At 43.1% G+C, this 20,864-nt stretch overlaps 1 protein-coding gene across 1 annotated transcript; it reads right to left on the bottom strand.

Annotated features, from left to right (window-relative positions):
- Positions 1 to 243: 243 nt before the first annotated feature.
- Positions 244 to 18,777, bottom strand: canx (calnexin). Its single transcript, XM_004552034.4, has 15 exons — positions 18,637 to 18,777; positions 14,146 to 14,370; positions 13,195 to 13,268; positions 12,702 to 12,760; positions 12,387 to 12,528; positions 12,186 to 12,267; positions 11,728 to 11,920; positions 11,384 to 11,573; positions 10,531 to 10,644; positions 10,178 to 10,334; positions 9,872 to 10,087; positions 8,995 to 9,114; positions 6,891 to 7,017; positions 6,734 to 6,807; positions 244 to 3,160 (listed from the first exon to the last, which is right to left on the bottom strand). The coding sequence occupies exons 2-15, from the start codon at positions 14,365 to 14,367 to the stop codon at positions 3,101 to 3,103; spliced, it is 1,830 nt and encodes a 609-aa protein (XP_004552091.1). The 5' UTR covers positions 14,368 to 14,370; positions 18,637 to 18,777; the 3' UTR covers positions 244 to 3,100.
- Positions 18,778 to 20,864: the final 2,087 nt, after the last annotated feature.

The following is a 20,864-nucleotide window of genomic DNA, read 5'->3' as shown; positions in this document are numbered from 1 at the left end:
CCTGCAGTTCAGCCTCAGTTTGACACAAACTGACTTTATGATTGGCTGCTTTAAGAGAAGACAAATGTTAGATTCATAAGAAAAAATGGGGCTAAGTTTACATGAAAAAAAGTGGGGGGAAAAGTTAATTTGAGGGGAAAAAGTTAATTTCAAATAGATAAAAATACTGTTAGAGATGGCATGTTTATTTATGAGCTAAAAGAAGAAAAGCACAATAGTAAATAACCACGCTGCTGCCTCTGCTTCTGTTTCCATTTGATGTTTTTATTAATCAAATCGAGTGTTGACCACGTGTCCGCACACACATAAACACAGAGCAGGCTCCATTATCACAGTATTTCCATTGAAAGCTGGAGCTTCCTGTCAGCAGGTCCACTCAGCGTGGATGTGGGGACGGCGGCCGGGCCAACCGTTAGTACAAACACAGAACAAAATAAAAAGCAGAGTTACAGAGGCAGAGTCTCCCCCGCAGGTACAGTGTTCAGTCTACAGTCTGTTAGCGAGGCAGCTTCAACAACGCCGTGAACAACGCCATCGTGCCTAAACAACAGCATCTTCACGGCCACTACAAGCAGCAGAGCCAGCAAAATCATCCTACGAGGAAGAGGAGATGGTCGCCTGACACAAACTTTCAACACTTGCCATAAACCACCAGGCAATCACAAGCAGCCTGTCCCGACTGAAAAAAGGATCAGGCTCAGGATTCACACTGGAATCATTTTCCACCTGCTGATCGCTTCAGTTTCACCTCAGACGGGAAAAAAAACAAAAGAAAAACAAAAGGTCCTGCAGGAAGATTAGCACATAAACAGGTGATCAAGGGTTTGAGAGCATCAATAAGTTTCACAGATATTTGAAATCATTGTTACCTGCCAGGCACTTTTATTTTGGCAGTGGAAAGGAAAATATAAAAAGAGTGAAGGTTAAAGTCTGTAAAATTCAGATTTGACTGAATGAACAATAACGATTTATAATCAGAATAGTCAAAAATTACAGCAAATGATTTGATTTGAAGCATTATTAGTAAGAAAATAAATCCGGGTTGTTCTGTGATTCCCATTGATCCACCCAAACTCTGATAATCACACAAACCAAAGATGGAGTTTCTCCTTCTTTATGAAGTTTGATTTTCTACCAACAGCATTACCTCTGACACCTGCTTCATATAAGATGACTTCAGGCTCAAAAGAGAATCAAGTTAGAAAATGAAAAACAACTTTTAAATTTATTGATTTTGTGGCCCACCAGAGGGCTGCAGACGGGACACTGTAACAGCGCGTTACACGACCAGTCTATATGCTGATCACTGGTTTTACCAGTTTAAGAACGATGGTTGTTTTTTGGTAAGTTATCGCAGACAGATGAAAAATAAGTCTCACTCTATGAATAAATAACTTTTTTGCGCTACACGGCAGGACTTAAAACTGTTGGTTGGACGGCCACCAGGCATTTTCCCAGCCTGATGCTGAGGTCACGTGATTATCTTCCAGGGGTATTGGTTCTGAATTTGGCCCCACCTGTGTTCACACATGGCAACTGCTTCAGCTCACAAGATCCACTTACTCACACCACCTGACCTTTGAGCCACGCCTATGCTCCACACCCTGAAAACGACCACCAGGCGGGTTGACTCTACAGGTGGACAGCTGAGGTGTTAAGTACCTCATTGTGGTAGTGTTTTTGTGTTGTCCAAATGTTCAGAGAGCGCCACTGTTATAACAAAAAAACAAACAAAAAAAACAACTTAATTTTAAAGATTTTTTGTGTGTGTATGAGCTGAACCTTCATTCACACAACGATCATACCCGAGATCAGCTGACTGTTGCACGTACGTGACCTTTGACCTTTAAAAAAAAAAAAAATTAGACGAGCTAACATATGCTAACATTTACATAAGAAAAACAAAGACGAAAAATGGAAGAAAAGGTGTTACCAGTTTATTATTTCAGACGTTAGCATGACTGATAGCTAATCAATGAACTCCACAAGCTGTTAGCAGCTAGCTGCTGTAAGCATTGGTGGGCTGACTGTGTTATAGCGCCACACAGTTCACTAGCTTTACTAGCACCTAGCTAACACCAGGTTTGAGGAGGGTGAAGAAACAGCCTAGTAGTTTCTGAATAACATCCCCAGCTCGACCGATTAGCCAGCAGGAAACTGTGGTTGTTAGTAGGATAACCACCAACAGGCTGATTTACTGTAATAAACAAGCTGTTAGCTTATAAGTTTGCTAACACGGGTACGGTTGCTAAGTTTCTTGTAGCATTCATTAGCAGCCTGGTGGATCAAATTTAAAAACAAAACCCGAGCAATGATGGCAAGCTGATCCCAAAGCTAATTAGCAGCATGTTGGTAAGCTAATTGGGCTTTTTCGATGCTTACTCACTGACTGTTGGTAACGGTTAGTCTAGCTAGCAAGTTACATTGTGTTAGCTAGATGACATATTGGATTAGCCAACTGTTTATAAGCTCTTTAAGGAATGAGGAAGACTTCCGGTTGGTCAAAAGATTTTAAAGTCATCCTGACTGTTGGTGTCGTGTCAGCAGGTGCTTTCACCCAGACTGCCACGACACAAGGCAGCAGGATCACGATGGCTCAAGCAGGGTGATGCTGGGCTAAGCCCGTCCAGGGACCGATTTAGAGTGTTCTCATTGGCTGTTTAACACCCTGGTTACCTGGAGACTGTTTGACCTGACTTATGTTTTGGCTGCTGGAAGGCTAGAGACTGCTGGAAGCTCAACAAAAACAGCGTCAAGCGGGCTCTGAGGGTGGCAATGGCGGTGGACAGGATGTTGGTCCTGCAGGTTCGAGTGTTCAGGTGTTGTGAAGGAATGACGCAGCAAGTTTTAGTAAATCTCTTTGAAAAACAAAAATCCTTTGAATCTAACTCGGTACTGTTCATACACATAATCATTATTATCATCATCATCATCATCAGGTGTCCATGTTGGAGGTCTTGATTAGTTTCCCGTTGCTGCTTCCACTGGTTCCATTCAGGCCTCATCGCCTCAGAGTGGACGGGAAGAAGAATGAGGAGGAGGAGGAAGGGGAGTGGGGATGAAGGGGGTGAGCTGTTGAGGTCAGGGCTGCAGTCAGATTTCACTCCTTCCTGGGCTTCCTGCTCCTTGGAGATCTCCGCAGAACATCGTCCTCGAGCTTCTGCAGAGGAAACGAAGGCAAGATGACGAGTCAGTTTAAGTCAGAGAAGAAGCTCGATGTTACTCGCTCAAATCAAATCATCTGAAACAGACTGCACAGCCTCAGACGGAAAATTCGATTCAGTTTTATTCATACAGCGCCAAATCACAACAACCGTCACTTCAAGGCGTTTTATACTGTAAAAACCCTACAACAGGGGTGTCAAACATACGGCCTGTGGGCCACAGTCAGCCCAGGAAAGACTCCAGTCCTACGCAATGCGCAGCTTTGGAAAAATGAGGGTTTTAAATGTTTTGCAGCTTCACCTACTGATAAAGACCTCTCTCCACCCCCCCATGACCATTCATACTACAGCAAAGTAATTACGTAATAGATGATCAATGACATGACAGAAAAGCTGTGTTTACAATCTACTGTAGAAAATTCAGGGTTTTTTTCCCCCAAAATCTACAGGTTAAAATAGAAAAAGGCTATTTTCTGTTAACAAGAACCCCTTTATTAAAAAAAATTTTTTTACACACCATTTAAAATGTAAATAATTTATTTACTACAGCAGCACCTGTTAATCATGTAGAAAAACTAAGAAATACTCATCAAATTGCTCCTCTTTTTCTAATATTCTGATATCTGACGGATTAAATGTGTAGTTAAACTTCTTTATAATAACACCTGTTTGGATCTCTCTCTCTCTCTCTCTCCCCCAAATATCGGGCAAATCAACTTGTGCGTAAAATGTTTTCAGCTGGGCGTCGTGTAAAGCCAGTTCTAACGTTTGAGTCTAAGGTTTATTTTGTGCACCTGACGGCTCTTTTTTGCGTCTCACCCGTAAACTCTCTTCACACACCGTCACATGATTCTTGTGTAGGTGGTAGAAGAGGTTTGTTGTGTTTGAGTCTGTGGTGGGGACTGGACTGCATTATACGGTTTCTGGTCAGTGTCAGACTTTTCATAACCAAACCATGTCCATGCTACAGGGGTAGCCCCTCGTTTAGGAATAAGGTCCTGGATTTGCTTTGACTGGTCTTTCTGTTTGTCATCATTTAGGTTTATTTGGACAAATCTCAACAGGATATTGAGCTTTATTGTGAAAAGTTTGTGGAAAATAAACAAACGGACAGTGGAGCCACACGTTGGGTTTATCGTTATTGTTGCTAATGACAACAGGTAAAAACAGTTGCTTGTCTGTCCGTAGTGTGGTTATTTTAAATATAAGAGAACTTTATGAAATTAATATAGCCAATACAGTGACCCTCAAAACCATGAAACAAATATTGCAGTAAGCAGTTTATTTTGCCACACCATGAAACAAACAATAGTGTAATATGAAACGATAGACATTTTCATATCGCCATCCAATATATATACAGTGGGGCAAAAAAGTATTTAGTCAGCCACCGATTGTGCAAGTTCCCCCACTTAAAATGATGACAGAGGTCAGTAATTTGCACCAGAGGTACACTTCAACTGTGAGAGACAGAATGTGAAAAGAAAATCCATGAATTCACATGGTAGGATTTGTAAAGAATTTATTCGTAAATCAGGGTGGAAAATAAGTATTTGGTCAATAACAAAAATACAACTCAATACTTTGTAACATAACCTTTGTTGGCAATAACAGAGGTCAAACGTTTACTATAGGTCTTTACCAGGTTTGCACACACAGTAGCTGGTATTTTGGCCCATTCCTCCATGCAGATCTTCTCGAGAGCAGTGATGTTTTGGGGCTGTCGCTGAGCAACACGGACTTTCAACTCCCGCCACAGATTTTCTATGGGGTTGAGGTCTGGAGACTGGCTAGGCCACTCCAGGACTTTCAAATGCTTCTTACGGAGCCACTCCTTTGTTGCCCGGGCGGTGTGTTTTGGATCATTGTCATGTTGGAAGACCCAGCCTCGTTTCATCTTCAAAGTTCTCACTGATGGAAGGAGGTTTTGGCTCAAAATCTCACGATACATGGCCCCATTCATTCGGTCCTTAACACGGATCAGTCGTCCTGTCCCCTTGGCAGAAAAACAGCCCCATAGCATGATGTTTCCACCCCCATGCTTCACAGTAGGTATGGTGTTCTTGGGATGCAACTCAGTATTCTTCTTCCTCCAAACACGACGAGTTGAGTTTATACCAAAAAGTTCTACTTTGGTTTCATCTGACCACATGACATTCTCCCAATCCTCTGCTGTATCATCCATGTGCTCTCTGGCAAACTTCAGACGGGCCTGGACATGCACTGGCTTCAGCAGCGGAACACGTCTGGCACTGCGGGATTTGATTCCCTGCCGTTGTAGTGTGTTACTGATGGTGACCTTTGTTACTTTGGTCCCAGCTCTCTGCAGGTCATTCACCAGGTCCCCCCGTGTGGTTCTGGGATCTTTGCTCACCGTTCTCATGATCATTTTGACCCCACGGGATGAGATCTTGCGTGGAGCCCCAGATCGAGGGAGATTATCAGTGGTCTTGTATGTCTTCCATTTTCTGATGATTGCTCCCACAGTTGATTTTTTCACACCAAGCTGCTTGCCTATTGTAGATTCACTCTTCCCAGTCTGGTGCAGGTCTACAATACTTTTCCTGGTGTCCTTCGAAAGCTCTTTGGTCTTGGCCATGGCGGAGTTTGGAGTCTGACTGTTTGAGGCTGTGGACAGGTGTCTTTTATACAGATGATGAGTTCAAACAGGTGCCATTCATACAGGTAACGAGTGGGGGACAGAAAAGCTTCTTACAGAAGACGTTACAGGTCTGTGAGAGCCAGAGATTTTCCTTGTTTGAGGTGACCAAATACTTATTTTCCACCCTGATTTACGAATAAATTCTTTACAAATCCTACCATGTGGATTCATGGATTTTTTTTTCACATTCTGTCTCTCACAGTTGAAGTGTACCTCTGGTGCAAATTACTGACCTCTGTCATCATTTTAAGTGGGGGAACTTGCACAATCGGTGGCTGACTAAATACTTTTTTGCCCCACTGTATATATCATTATATCGGACAGCCCTACGTCAAAGTGGGTTGTATGGAGTCCACAATGTAAAACCAGTCTGACATCCTTGCCCTATGACTATGCAGAGCAAAGCCAAAAATCAGAGGACCCCATCTGAGCAAGCACTTGGTAGCAATAGGAAGAAAAAACTCCCTTTTAATATGAAGACACGTCAGAATATGAAGTCACCAGACTCCGTGAGGGGCAGCCATCTGCTGAGGCTGGTCAGGGGTTTCAACTCTCCTGGAAAGCAGCAGATGTTACACCTGCAGCACATTTACAGCACTCTGCAGACTGAGCTATTCCCACATTTTTACTGAATTGAAGCTTTTTCAAGTTTTCTACATTTTATGTTTCAGACTCCTTCAAAACAAATCTGAGAAAATAAAATGAAATTAAAGTTTATCTTTGCAACAAGCTTTAAAGACCGGTGTGAAGACATTTAGAAAAACAAAAAACTTATTTTTCTTGTAAAATATAAATGACTAAAAATACAAAATGAACCTTCATTTATTTATTAATTTTTACATCTTTTCAAAAGTTAAAGGAGCTGAAAAGTCACGATTGAATCTGCTGTGATGAAACTTTGCCTCACCTCATCAGCTGTGTTCTCTTTTTCTTCATCCTCCTCTTCCTCTGCAGGTTCTTCATCTTCACTCTTTTCTGTGTCTGAAAAGCAAAGATGAATCAGATTAAGAAACAGCTGCAAACTCAAAAGAAACAAACAGATTCAATTTGAAGATCTCAGTAACCTGGGCTGCTCTTCTCAGCCTTCGGAGCCTCCTCGGCTTCCTCCTCCTCTTCCTCCTCCTCCTCCTTCACATCAGGCTGAGGTTCGTCGGTCTTCTTGTACTCTGCCGGCGACGCCGAACTCTTCTTCTGCAGAAGGAAACGAGTCAGTTCAAAGCGCTCCTGTGGTGGATGCTCATACTAAACAAAGTTTGTAATAATGAATTCACTGTATTTAAAATAATCCCCTGAGCTCAGTTTATCACAGTTTTTGATGTCATACAGACAGGATATCCCAGTTATGGTCACCTGAGAGGTTTGTGAGGGGCAGCCAATTAGAAGAAAGAGTGAGGTTTGCCAAATTTACATTACTTGTGGTGGTTTGCTAGTGATAGTTTTAAAATAGCATTATCTAAACTCTTGGGTAACATGCTGATCCTGGACCAGCGCTACGATGACGCAGGAACAGCAACACGATGATTTCAGGTTCCCTCAGCTGAGGATCTAAGACTGATACAAATACATAAAGGCACCGTCACATTTATGAATGGACGGTTTTACTTTTGCAGTCAAGTCACACTGCAGTTCACACCCGCAACAGTAATTTACTGTTATTACCAAACTGCCTTCTCCATGAACAAGCCAGCATGCCACAGTGGAAACAGCTGAGACGGCCAGATATGTGACATGTTCATAGGAAACAGGATTTATAGGCCAAAGTACTGGGTCACACCTCTTAACCTTTGAACTCAAACGTTCTCAGTCCTAGTCCTGCAGCACCTAGCCAGGCAGTCCAAACCTCCTCTGGCATTAACATCAGCACAGACAGTGTGTTGCCGGGAGCTTCGGTTTCCACGGCTGAGCAGCTGCTGCAGGTGTGACGTGAAGGTGGCCTGGGACTTTGGTCCATGTAGTGCAAGTTAAACAGCAGCACCGCCTTCTCAGATCCATCATTCACAAACACATCACTGCCTTTCACTCACGATTTTCGCCTACGTTTGATAAAGGGCGCCCTTTCAGACGAGCATTTTCAGAATGTGTTGGCCAATAGGAGAACAGAGTTGTGCCACCAGCAGGTCTGCTGCAAAGGATTTCACCTGATTTTCCAATATTCAGAACACCAACAAACCAATCATGAATTCTCAGTTATAATCAGTGTCAGAATTACAACCAATGAGTGACAAGGTTTAATGAAACACACAAAGACTGCACTGCAGCACCACAGACGCACACAAGCAGCACAAACACAACAACATGACATGAAGCTATGCTAGCAGCAGTATCAGTCACCGGGCCGGAGGAGGTGGTGGCAGCGCGGTTAGGGCATCCAGCATCATTAAACTCTTTCTGCAAGCTGGTGAGACTCAAGTGACCCTGAGCTGATCCTGACGACCTCTGTGGACATTAATCAGTGCGATACAACTTAAACCATTAAATGAAACCTCTGGGTTTACAACGTGTGGGTTTGACAACAGGCAAGAGAGGATGCCCTGAGGATCAGACTGCAGGACGGACAGATTTTCTCATGTCCAATTAAAACCTTAAAACAATTATCAATAACAGTTAAAAATACAGCTTGAATTATAACAACAGTTTATATTGATTCATTTCCACCAATCACAAGAGTCCACCTGTGAGGAAATCCTCCACGACAGCATTACACTGAGCTGCCCTCTTATTCCTGACAGGGTCACCATAGCAGATGGATCTGTGTGGTTGATTTGGCACAGACTTCCATTGATCCGGGCCTGAGAACGGCACCAGGAGTATGCACGCTTGTGCCCCACAAGGCTGGGTTTGCAGCATCGAACTGTGGCTCTTTGAACTGCTGAATTTTAACTTTTAAATATCAAGTTTCATATTTTCACTACAGAAAGTCTGACAGTTAATAGGAGCTTCTCAGCTGACTGAGGCATAAACATAAAGTCATGCATTGTTACTACCAGCAGAATGTAAATGAATGAGTAACACAGTAACACTCAGTGGGGGAAAATGTCGAACTCTCCGTGCTCTGAAGAGGCAACAGCTTCACTTTTACTTCAAACAAGACAGAAACTCGACTTTCAAATGAGGAAACTTCAGTTTGATGCTGCAGAGGCGCAGACCCTGTGTGTGTCTGTGTTTTACCTTTCCAGTGCAGCAGAAGACAAAGATAAGGATGAGCGGCAGAGCCACGGTGAGCACGTAGACGACCCAGAGCCACGGACGCTCCTCTGCAGCACTTAGCATCTGAGCTGCCAGCCCAGGCTGCACGACCACAAAGGAGAGGGGGGGGGGGGGGGGGGGGGGGGATTTAAAAACAAAACACACACATGAGGAAACATCACGGGGCTCCCGTTAACCCAGACTTCAATAAATCCACTTCACACATTTTTCCTTAAATGATCAGTAACAATATCAGAGTTGAACACCAAATCTCTCCCAGTCACGCTAATAAGTATGAAACGCATGTCTATTAAAGGATATCCACTAGCTCGGAGACATTTAGAGGGATCCTTTTATTTTTGATGACTTTGGCTAAGAGCTCATGAAACTCAGTAATCCGGTTTCTCAAATGATCAGAATATTTCCTAAAATGAATCAAATCTCCTCATGAGCCATAATCATCAAATTAACACAAAAGCAGACTTGATACATTTCACTTCATACTGAAAAATATATTAAAGTTAACCTTTCAGAATAAAATTATGGGAAAAGGATTTTGTCCTTAATATTCAATTGATTTGTGAAACATTAGTAAGGAAACGTAATTTTCTTTCAATTCTGTTGCTCAAAAATAAAATTTTAACGTGTTTGATGCTCCACCGTGAAGCTGCGCTGAGGTGTATGAGGTCACCCTGAGCATTTGAAACATGAGGCGGTGACTGTGTCACTTCACTTTTTAAACTTTAATCATGGCACACACTTGATTTTAAAAAAGGAAAAAAAAAACTCCCAAAACAAATCACAGATCTGATTTATCCCAGAAGACTGAATTTAATCTGATCTAATAACATGGACCAACCTCAGCGGCTCCCTCTGCTGCCTTCTTCAGCCCCCAGCTATCAGATGCCCAGCGTTCGGCAGCGTTGCGGTCATTGGTGATGAAGAAGTTGTCAAAGAAGATGTCAGGGGTCATGGACCAGAGTTCAAGCCCCAGGGCGCTGAACGGTGACATCTTGTAGGGGTGAAGGTCCTCAAAGTACGCCGGGTTGGGGATCTTCCTCGGCTTCCAGACGCCCTGAAAACACGAAGGGTCGGAGGTGAGGAGAGCCTCCAAAAGACTCCACCCCTCCATCTAATGATCACCTCACACTGAAGTCAGACTCACCTGATAGTTGGGGTTATCAATCATGGGGGGCTTCCATTTGCCCTTGTAGTTGGGGTTGTCAATCATTGGCCGTTTCCAGGTGCCGCAGCCGGGGGCGGTCTCACAGGCGGGGTTAGGGATCTGAGGGGCCTCCCACTCTCCATCCATGTCCTCATCCCTGACAGGCACGAAGAGTACTCTGTTATCTTCTTTATACTGGAATACAGGTTTTACTGGGACTATTTTCAGCAGTGGATTAATCCACGGGCTTTGTCAGGAAAGCTGTTCACAGTGAAAAGAAAATCTGTACTCTGTTTGCTTTAGACATTTCTTTCCTTCCACCTGCTCCGGGCCGACAGGCAGGTGTAACTCACCAGTCTTCAGGTTTGATGGCGTCAGGGTCTCCGATATACTCGGGCTCATCGTCCAGCCAGCCGTCGGGTTTCACTGCAGATTCATCTGGAATCTGAGCCGGAGCGTCTTCATCCCTGCAAACACACAACAACCCAAGTCTGCTGTCACAGAGTGGCAAACATGGAAGCACCAAACCTGCAGTTCCTCTAACATCCAGCAGAGGCTCCAGCAGTGAGTCAGTCCCAATGACAGGTGGACTGTGACACAGGAGCTGCCTCCTAGGGTTCCCCTCAGCTAATTGGAGTCTGAACTGAACCTCTGCACGGTTTTTGTGCCTTTGGAGCATTTTTAATGACATCATCTGACCAGCTGCTGTGAGGTCACTGTACTTAAAGGGAAACATGAAGTAAGCCTTTGATTTTTAAATAGACATGGATTGTGTTTTTAATACATTCTGAATCTGTTACTGAAGTGTACGGTAAGAAGCAGCACAATCTCCAGATTTTAACACTTTTCACACTTACGGAGGATTTACTTTATTTTCCCCCTTTTAAATAAATTGTAAATAAATAATTTTTCCCCTTTTTAAAACTTACTTAAAATTTTAAGATCTTCAATTCAGGAAAAGTAAACGATCTCAGAAATAACTGAGCAACATAATCAGCTGTGTCTCTCTGCCATCTTTAGCCGGTATTCCTCGTTCTGAACTAGATCGGACTGTCCACTTATAAATCGAGACTGACCCCGTGACGCTTTTACTGCAAACAGGTTTACTTCAGTTCCAGTCGTGCAGCTATGGCTCAGTTTGTTTTCTTTAGGTCAAACGCCTGGATGAAAGTTTGAGCAAACTAAAAATGAAACCCTTGTACTGACCAGTCCTCGGGTTTGACGGAGTCCGGGTCCTGGATCTTGGCCCTCTCATCCCAGTCCTCAGGTTTGTGGTCATCAGGGTCCTCGATCTCAGCGGTGGGGTTCACAGCGGGGGTCATGTCCGTCAGCAGGTTGCCGCTGTTCACGACCGTCTGATCCACCAACACCTCAAAGCTGTTGTCAGAGTTCACCACTGTTGGGGGCAACAGAGACAAGTTAGGCACTCAAAGAAAAAATAATAATCAAAGTCTGCAGTTCCTCTAACGTCCAGCAGAGGCCAGGGTCCACAGAATCCCTTGTTAACATTTACAGCAGAAATAAACACGTTTGCAGCCTGTGCGTCTCACCCAGCGTGTACAGGTGAGTCTTCTTGTCGGTGAAGTATGTCCTCAGGTCGGCGTCGGGTTTCTTAGCGTGTTTCTCTTCGTACTCGCCGGTTTTGGGGTTTTTGTGCCTGAAGATGAAGTGCAGCTTGTAGTCTTCTCCACATTTGTCGGGTCCAAACATGATAGTGTACGGAGTTTTATCCACAAACTGGTCCTGCAGACACACACGGACATGTTACAGTGCTTACCTGCCTCGTAGCCTGCAGGTGTTTTTATCAGTCACTTATTAGAGTGATCAATAAGAACATTTCATAGAAATATCATAGATTTGCCTCTTTGGCTCATGACAGGAAGATGAGTTAGTGAGTTAGATCACGAGTCGAACAACATTTAAAACCTTTTTAAGTCACTGTCCTGCTTTTCTTTTGGAAGCGGCATCATTAATAAACTGAATTAACGTGTGTGGGAATCGCACTGACCAGGTCGAGGTCGGGCGTCTCAGTCAGCAGCTTTACGTAGGCGCCACCGCAGTCGATACCCGACTGGAAGTTCACCTCATACCTGAACACAGACAGATCACACTGCTGATCAGTACCTTTCAGACTGAGAACACCTGGGTGTTCACACCCATCTACCAATCAGAGTTTCAAATGTGAATCAGACATCAAAGCTGTCCTTACTGGATGACAAGGGGCATGGTTTCAAAGGTGAAAGGTCGCAGCAGGTGGGCTGAGATGGCATGATGTTTGGCTCGAGACTTCAGGACCAGACCTTTGTCGCCAGGCAGCTTACTGTCCTTCATCTCCTCCACAGCCCATTTACCTGTTAACATCGTCATCATCATCATCATCAGAGACAAACACTAAAACAAGGCGGTAATCTTCGGTACAGTGGCCTTTTTAGGACATCCCAGGCTCAGCTGATGTAATATCTAATGTAAAAAACTGCTCATGCACGTCATCATGTACACAATGAGGTTACAGATGTGCACTCACCGTCGTACTTTGCGATCTCTTCGTCTGCGTCATCCTTCTTGGCGTTGGACAGAATCCACCTGAAACAGCACACAGAGGGTTACGACTCCGCCGGAGCTCTGAGGTTTACAGGTAGATGTACACGTGTGCACTGACTCCTCGGCAGCATTTTTCACAGATCAAACACCGAGGCTTTTCTTTGATGAAACTGATGATCAAATTAAACCATATGACTGTTTCACTAATCGATTGTCTTGATAACTGCTGGGAGAATAACTTCAGCTAATTGTTCTAAACTCTGGGCTGATCTGATAGGTTTAAATCAGCTAATGTTACAAACAAACCATCACTAGGTTACAGCAAGCTGGTTCTGCGCCAGTGAGGGGGTGTCCTTAAATCCTTAACTGACCAGTTGGCATGCATTAGTGTGATGCTAGCACGTGTAATAAGCTTTAAAGTAAGAAAAAGAAAACATGTAAGGGAAGGTTATGATTCATGCGTGTGTGGTGCTCACCCATCCAGTGTCCCCTTATCAAAAGACTCTGCAATGAAGTGTTCCCCCTTCGGCTCAGGAGCTTTGTAGGTCACCTGAGTGAAGAAACGAAAGTAAGTTATAACATCCTCATGTGCAGGTTAACCAACACATTTGTTTGGTTCGTCCTCGTCTTCCTATCTCAGATTGAGCTCAAAGCCTTTCAGGTGTGTTCACTTTACCTCAGCTCCACTCTGAATAACCAGTCAGACTGGAAGTGAAGCAAACATGATCAAAACTGTGGAAATGATTCACGAGCAGGTTTCTGTCTAAAACCTGCCGACTCCAGGAAAATTCACCCGTTAAATCATTAGACTGAATTATTCTGAGGTCCGACTCTTAGTCCGGTCTGTGTCTGTAGAGAGAATGCAGGTCAGTAGATCAGCAGGGCAGATCACTACTCTCTCATCAGACCCACTTCCTGACCTGATTGGTTAATGGGTAACAGACACTTCTGGGTTAAACATTCAAAACCTCAGAATGAGCCAAAATAAATGCTGAGAGCACAACAGTTATAATCCTCACAGGTAAAAACTTCAATAGAGTTAACTTTATTCATACAACCAAAAACTTAGACAAACAATTTGAAAAGCTTTCAGAAAAACAAGAAACAAGTAACTTTTTAAAAACCTTTTTAACACGTCGGTAAATAAAAACGAAAACGTCACTGATGCATCATATTTGACTTTAGGAACTGATGGAAAATCTGGACCTGGAGATGGTTTCTGGCTGATTTAGTTTGGTGCCCCCTAGTGTGCAGACCCATGTAACTACAGCTTCTACTGAAAATAAACTTTAACGACTTTATGAAACTAAAAAAAAAAAAAAAAAAAAAAGATTTTCCACCATCTGCAAATTTATCATTAACAAGAATTCCAAAAAAACTATTTTTTTAAATTAATAATAAAATAAAAATAAATAAAGCTGTCTTACCTGTGGACTGGGAGGGGTTTTAGGAGCAGGTGGAGCTTCATCTTGCACGTCGTCCTCCAGATCCTCGTCCTCAGCCAAGCTCAGGTCCATTTCGTCCTCCACGTCGGCATCGTCGCCATCCAGACCGTCTTCGACCAGATCGTCAGCCCGAGAGACGGGGCCTAAACTGAGGCAGAGGAGGCCCGCCGCCAGGAGAACAAACAAACCGACCCGCTGATTCATAGTCTGCACAGAGAGGAGCAGAAAACCCGTCACATCTGGAGAGCAAGCAGGGCCGGGCCAAAAACCAGTGATCTTAGTTATACAGAGATTTCTCTCATTTTATTGTTTTTATTTTAAATTTTATAAACAACAACAAAAATCGACACAGTCGTGTTCCCCCATCATTAACAGACTGCCAACCTGTGTTTCATCTATCACCATGGTGACCAACCACAGAGCGCCCACAGGACGTGCTCCTCGGCTCCTTTTAACCCTAATGAGATTACACCCCGAGGGATTACAGCAGCACCCCGGTACAAGCAGAAATGCACACGCACACACACTACCTTAGCTGTTTTACGGGTTATTTAACATGAGATGGTGTGTCATGACTGACTTCCTGTCGTCTTTCAGTGCAGCAATGCCGTGATTACACAACTAACGTTAAGCTGCTGTGTTCAGTGACCATCAGAATAATCAGGCCCAAAAAGGTTCTGTGTTCCTGAACCACATCAAACAACAAAAATTAAGACTTTACAACATCAGCAGGTAAAAATCTGGCAAAAAGATTTGTCTCATCAGGGCTCAGCAACCCCAACTGCTACTTGGGTTTACAGTTGTTCTTACATTGATGCTTGCCACTAATGACAGTAAAAGAATTTTAGCCTGACAAGAAAGTGATAAAGATAATCAGGGACATCGCCACTTACACTGGAAAAAAGTAAAACCAATACTCGGAACGTCTGATAAAATCACTGACGGCCGAGCTTGGTCTCCTAAACTAAACAAGCTCACTGAAATCAGTCAGCAGAAGCTGTAGCCTGCCTTCTTAAAGCTACAAATATAATCACACTACATATACACTCTGTGTATACATACATACATACTCTGTAATTCAAATATTTGCAGAAGAAGAATGTGTGCAGACGCCCAAACAGAGAACCTAAATCTGGAGGAAACCAGGGAATGATGGATCTGGAGTTGATTTTGCATCTGATAGATATTAATGGAAGTGGTGCAGTGCAGGTGCAGCCACAGGCGGAGCAGTCTCAAGTAGTGATAAGACTGGTGATGTATTTAAATGAGAAAGAAAATTTAGACTGGCTGACTAATCTAAAGACAAAGTTCTCCATCATTCATCATCCTCCGTTAAATCTGAGGAGGATAAGATTCATGATCCAGATCACCACATGACAGGAAGTGCAAAACCTTCTGACCTCAAGTGTCTCTATTAATATTTATTCCAGCAGATTTGTCTCATCTGAGCTGATTCTAAAAGGTAATCAAATTACCGATCAGTCTGATTGGTGCCAAGTAAAAACAAAACAATCTGGTCACATGACAGGAAGTGGATTAAGAAAGGCAAGAAAAGTGGATCCTGAAGTTAAGCACATCTCACTCAGCAGACTGCCAGCTAATCAGATTAGCCTTTCAGACAGATTAGCATACGTGCCAGCACTAGTCGTTAGCTTAGCATCAAAGGCGTTTTGTGGGGTCTGAAGGAGCCCGAACTTTAAAACATTTCTGTCCTTAATTCTAGTCAGGTTAGTTTTGTTTCTGTGCACGGGAGGGTCATCTGCCAGGCTGTCACTTAAATGTGTAAAATGGATATGCATACACCTTACTTTCCAAAATAAAAGGACAAAAATTTTACTTTAAGCCTTTCTTTCGGTTCCCTGCTGCACAAACAATGCTGAACTTCACTGGTGAGTTCACAAACTCACACTGCAGTTTTCCAGCTGCCTGTGGGCAGTAATAAGCTCTTAGGTGGCCTCTGATTGGCTGATAAAACAGCAGCTTACAATCCTAATCAGCTGAGTGAAACCAGCTGAAGTGGCTGTTATCCACCCAGACTGAAGGCTCCAGTTGACATTAGTAACTTAATCTGATCTCAGAGCTGAAGGACATCTGCTGCTCCTCACACCTACCAGTTTCTAATAATTCATCAATAATGCCACGAATTACAGAAATGTGTCAGCTTTTTCTACTCTTGGGTTTTTGTGATGTTATTAGATGGCGACATCTGCATTCAGTCATCTCAGTTGCACTGAGGCCCGGTGTCACATAAATAAGGAACTGTGAATCATGCAAAGCTGCTCTAACAGAACAAACGGTGGAGCTCAAGACTGATGCAGGTGTTCAGGTTGTGTACAGTTAAACAGCATGTGTCAGTTAAATTGTACCCAAACCGGATGGACTGGTTAGCATTTAGGCTGAACAATGAACCCGAAAAACTGAATAAATCAAGAACAAGCCCAACTCACTCAGTCTGTGGTCGTGACTTCAAAAAACAGTTTGAATTAACGTTATGATGCGTTTTGAAAACCAGAGAGCAGAAATAAGATTAAAATCCCAAATCCTGTTACTGCCGTGTCTGAATTTAAACGTGGTCAAGTTGTTTTGGCTCAATTTGTTTCTAATTTATGATTTTTTTTCCCCCCTGTGACACACTGTGCAGGGTGTACACCACTGGGATAGGAGGAAGCCCCACTACGAAGTGGATATGCAGAAGAGAATGGAATTATTTATGTTCTGTTAAGGATCAGTGATAAGGTTTTTATTTGTCAGGTAATTTTATCAATTAAAGAGTCACTGCGTGTAAGCCCTCATATTCTCACCAAAGATTGCCCCTGTAATCTAAGCGAGATGATGAGATGATCATATATTCCTTCAGTAAGCAAGCATGCATATGATACTTTTAAATGTGGGAACAGAAACCATCGCAGATTATGCGCCTAACAGATCTCGGGCCAGTTCGCTTTGTTCTTGCTAACTTAAGACAGACTAACTACTCAGACAATTCTTGTACCCTTTCATTTTTTCACAGTCTTGTTTAAAGAAAAAAAAAATCTACAGAGAGACTCTGATGTCTTTGCAGCTGCCCTTACAGTGATGTTGATCTACAGGAAGTAAAAGTCAAAGATTTCTGCAGATTAACATGCCTATATCGCCACCTGCAGACATCCTGGAGTAAACGCTACGGACAGCGGCCCTTTGAGCCAGATGTTACAATGAAAAACAGCTACTAACTTATACCAGACAGCCCAGTGTTTCCCTTTTTAATATTAACATTCTGATCTTACTTTACATATACACCTGAAAAAAGCAGAGAAAATAATTATAGCTCGGTAAGCATCAAATGTTTAGTTAATGAAGAAATGTCTTAAAACAATCCAGATGTTAATCCTGATCAATGTGATCGTGATCATTTCACAATCATGGAGCAATTCAACTTTAACATAAGACTGAGCTTTACAGCATCACCGTTTTGGTTTTTTGAACCCAGGTGTGATCTGAGAGGGGTGGATATGACAGTAAGCTGTCAATGATGAAGGAGCACCGCCCATAGTCCCCCCCCCAACTTCCTAGGGTTCTTTCTGACCATAAAAAATATACTTTTGGCTACTCAGTTACCCCACAGGTAACGGGAAATTAACCAGCAACCTTTCGTTTGCAAACGTGTAAATGACACCAAACCTCATGCTTAACTCAGTATCGAGCTCTGGTTTTACTTTAAAATGAGAGGAGTCGCCCCCTACTGGTAATTCTAAGTCATACTGGTAAAAACCTGTGCTTAATACCGCCTAGGATCAGCTCATTTCCATCCACTTTTTCACCGTGATAGTCTGCCAAGTTCGACCACAATGGTCACTGAATCTGCAGTGTCTACCTCTAATGATGCTAACACACCTGTGACAGCGGACAGGTGAATGGAGGTCAGTCATGAAAGCGCGTAGCTTATGATTAACTTTGTTTTCATACACCCATTTTTTTTTTTGCCAGCCTCCTGCAGGCTTTGCTACCCGGATCCTAAAGCCTTCTCTGGACAGTTTAACAGCTGATCCTAAACCCTTCAAAGACCCTAAAAAACACCGCCCACCTCCTCCAGATCCCTGCTTAGCCCAATGTTAGCATAGCACCTTACGGAACACCCGACTTTGAATGAAGCAGTCGGACCAATTTTAGTTTCGCTGTGAGAAAAAACCCGACTGTAATGCATGTTAATCAAACCAGATCACCGGGACAAGACTCGGGTTTAAGGTTTATTAACCGCTAACGGAGGCCACGGCAGCGGGCTAACGGCTAGCTGGGTTCACCTGCGGTTAATTAGCCATCAGCCCGGTGCTAACTGCCCGCAGGAGCCGCGGAGAGGAGATTTAACGGATAGAAACCGACAGCATGTAAATAACTACAGCCCGGGCGACGTGAACGGAACACCACCTGTCAGAAAACAGTTGTATTCGGCTGAGCTACCCTTTAAAATTCTCATTTATTGGCGTTTTCGCTCACCTCAAGCTCACCCGTGCGCCGCCTGGGAACTACTGAGGAGGATCACGTGGGGTCCTGGAGGGCACTAACCGCCTTCCCCCGTCGCCGATTGGTTATCCAGCGCGTAACTTTGACGTTTCCTGTCAACTGTCAGGAGCTGATTGGTCAACAGAAACTCTCGCTCGACCCGCCCATATGGAGCTGCACCTCGTGGACAGCGATGATTGGCTGAGCTGCCAGGGGAAGTGTGCCCTCATTGGCTGCAGTCATGCTTATGAAAAGGCTTAAGAATTCGGGATGAGATTGAAACTGATTTTTGTAGATTTTGATTCATAAACTGATTTAATTCGGTTCTAACCTATTAAAGACATGAAACCGGTCATTATTTCGCATATTTGCTTTATTGGATAAAACATTCTGAATTTCCAAAGCTATTTATTTAATAACTTAGTTTAATTATGACTTTTTTTAATTTATGCTAACTGTAACCAAATCATACAGTCTCTGGGGAACAGTTTTATTCAGAGCAGAAACAAAGGTCAAATGTATTGTAAAAAGTATTTATTACATGTATTTCTAATCTAACAGCACCTGAAATACACATTTGGTACACAAATATGAGATAAAAAAAAAAGTTACCTTTACTTTAATGAGAAACAAAAATGAATTTTCAACTGTTTTTGTGCACACAGTAAACATGCACACCGGTCTGCACTAAAAGACTGTTTGATAAAGTCTAGGGGGGGGGGGGGGGGGTGGGGGGAAAGCATGTGTGTGTTGTTTACCTGGGAAATCACAATTTAAATGCGTGTGTAGTTTCTGTGTTTGAGGGTCCCTTGATCTGTGAAGTGGTGTTGTTGTTAGTGTGATCATCACACAAACAACAGCCAATCAAGGCATGCTGACATAGCTTTGATTAACAGTTGACAACTGAGCGGGCTCAGCTTCTTCTTTGATGCTAAAGCGAGACCTCCAGGCCTGAAAAATTAGTCCAGCTCTGAAGAGCTGGACTAATTTCAAACCCCACAAGGCTGCCCGCTGGGATTGAAATGATGGGACGAGGCGTGAGTTTCTCAAAATGGGCTCATTGAGTGCAGCATGGAGAAGATCTTGGAGAACGCACGGCTGCCGTGAATACTCAGAACAAGACCTCTGAGTGAAAAACTGGATTACATCTGGAGGGGCTAGCTCAAATAACACCTTTGAGCGCAAATTCGATCACATCTTGGGGAAGTGCACTGCGGTCGTGAGTTCTCAGAACCTGCTCTTTGAGCAAAAAGAATGACAACATCACGGAACCTAAGTTTGGATAACACCATAGAAAGCTCACGGCTCTCCAACGGGAGATTGAGAGACCAGTGTTGGACTGTTAGAACAGCTTTGAAATTCATATGAGTTGTTCGCACTAAAGTAAAAAGCACCATCACTTAATGCGGATACCCTCTCGGCGCCAGCTGCGGTCGCAAGGCTGGAGCTGAACAAAAAACACCCGGATAACGACTGTGTTTAGACTGTTCCTTCCCATTCCATGCAAGGCCACCTGGGTTGGCTGGAAGACTGTATACTTAGCCTGGCAGGGCGAAGGACACTGTCTCAGCTGAACTCTGGACACACACACACATACATATACACTGATATGCACACACTCATCCTAGAGCTGGGCGATATGAGATTTTTTCATATCACGATATGTTTTTTTCATTTCAGGCGATAACGATATCTATCACGATATAAGCCAAATAACTATATTTGTAAGATTTAAATGTGCCGTTGCTCACAAGTAAAATGTGAAATAATCAGCAGCTTGTTTTTATTTAAATATTTATTTCCCATAATAAATTCAACAGGGTAGATGTACTTAAGGAACATGAGACTTTTTCAGATAAATAAAGGCAAATATTGCAAACTACACAAAAGGCAGCCGCTAAAGCGTTTAAGTTTCAAACTAGAACAAACGAAACAGACTAAATTGTCAATTCCACTTAGAAACAAAATATTAATTCTAAAAATAAATCTTAGTTTGTTTTACAGAATAACAGACAAAACTGACTAACTTTTGTCAATATCAAATAAACTGAGAACTAAAAGGAAATTCTCAATCTCTCCTTGTTGTATAGCTGAGCTTTTCAAACAGTTTTAACAGTTACTTTAGTCTGACAAAAGCCGAATGACGAATTAGCGCTTCCAGTCAGACACTGAAGCTACGTCCACACGTACATGGGTATTTTTGAAAACGGAGATTTTCCGTT

The sequence above is a fragment of the Maylandia zebra genome, linkage group LG2, assembly GCF_041146795.1.
Source record: "Maylandia zebra isolate NMK-2024a linkage group LG2, Mzebra_GT3a, whole genome shotgun sequence".
In the NCBI taxonomy this organism is placed as follows: Eukaryota; Metazoa; Chordata; class Actinopteri; order Cichliformes; family Cichlidae; genus Maylandia; species Maylandia zebra.
Note: the sequence above shows the minus strand (reverse complement) of the source record. Positions and strands in the feature narration are given on the sequence as shown.

Excerpts from the sequence above, each read along its gene's own strand:
- canx (XM_004552034.4), bottom strand. The coding sequence starts at position 14,367 with ATGAATCAGCGGGTCGGTTTGTTTGTTCTCCTGGCGGCGGGCCTCCTC. Across the intron at positions 12,529-12,701 it reads AGAGATCGCAAAGTACGACG|GTAAATGGGCTGTGGAGGAG; the intron begins GTGAGTGCACAT and ends CGATGTTAACAG. Across the intron at positions 12,268-12,386 it reads ACCATGCCCCTTGTCATCCA|GTATGAGGTGAACTTCCAGT; the intron begins GTAAGGACAGCT and ends GTCTGTGTTCAG.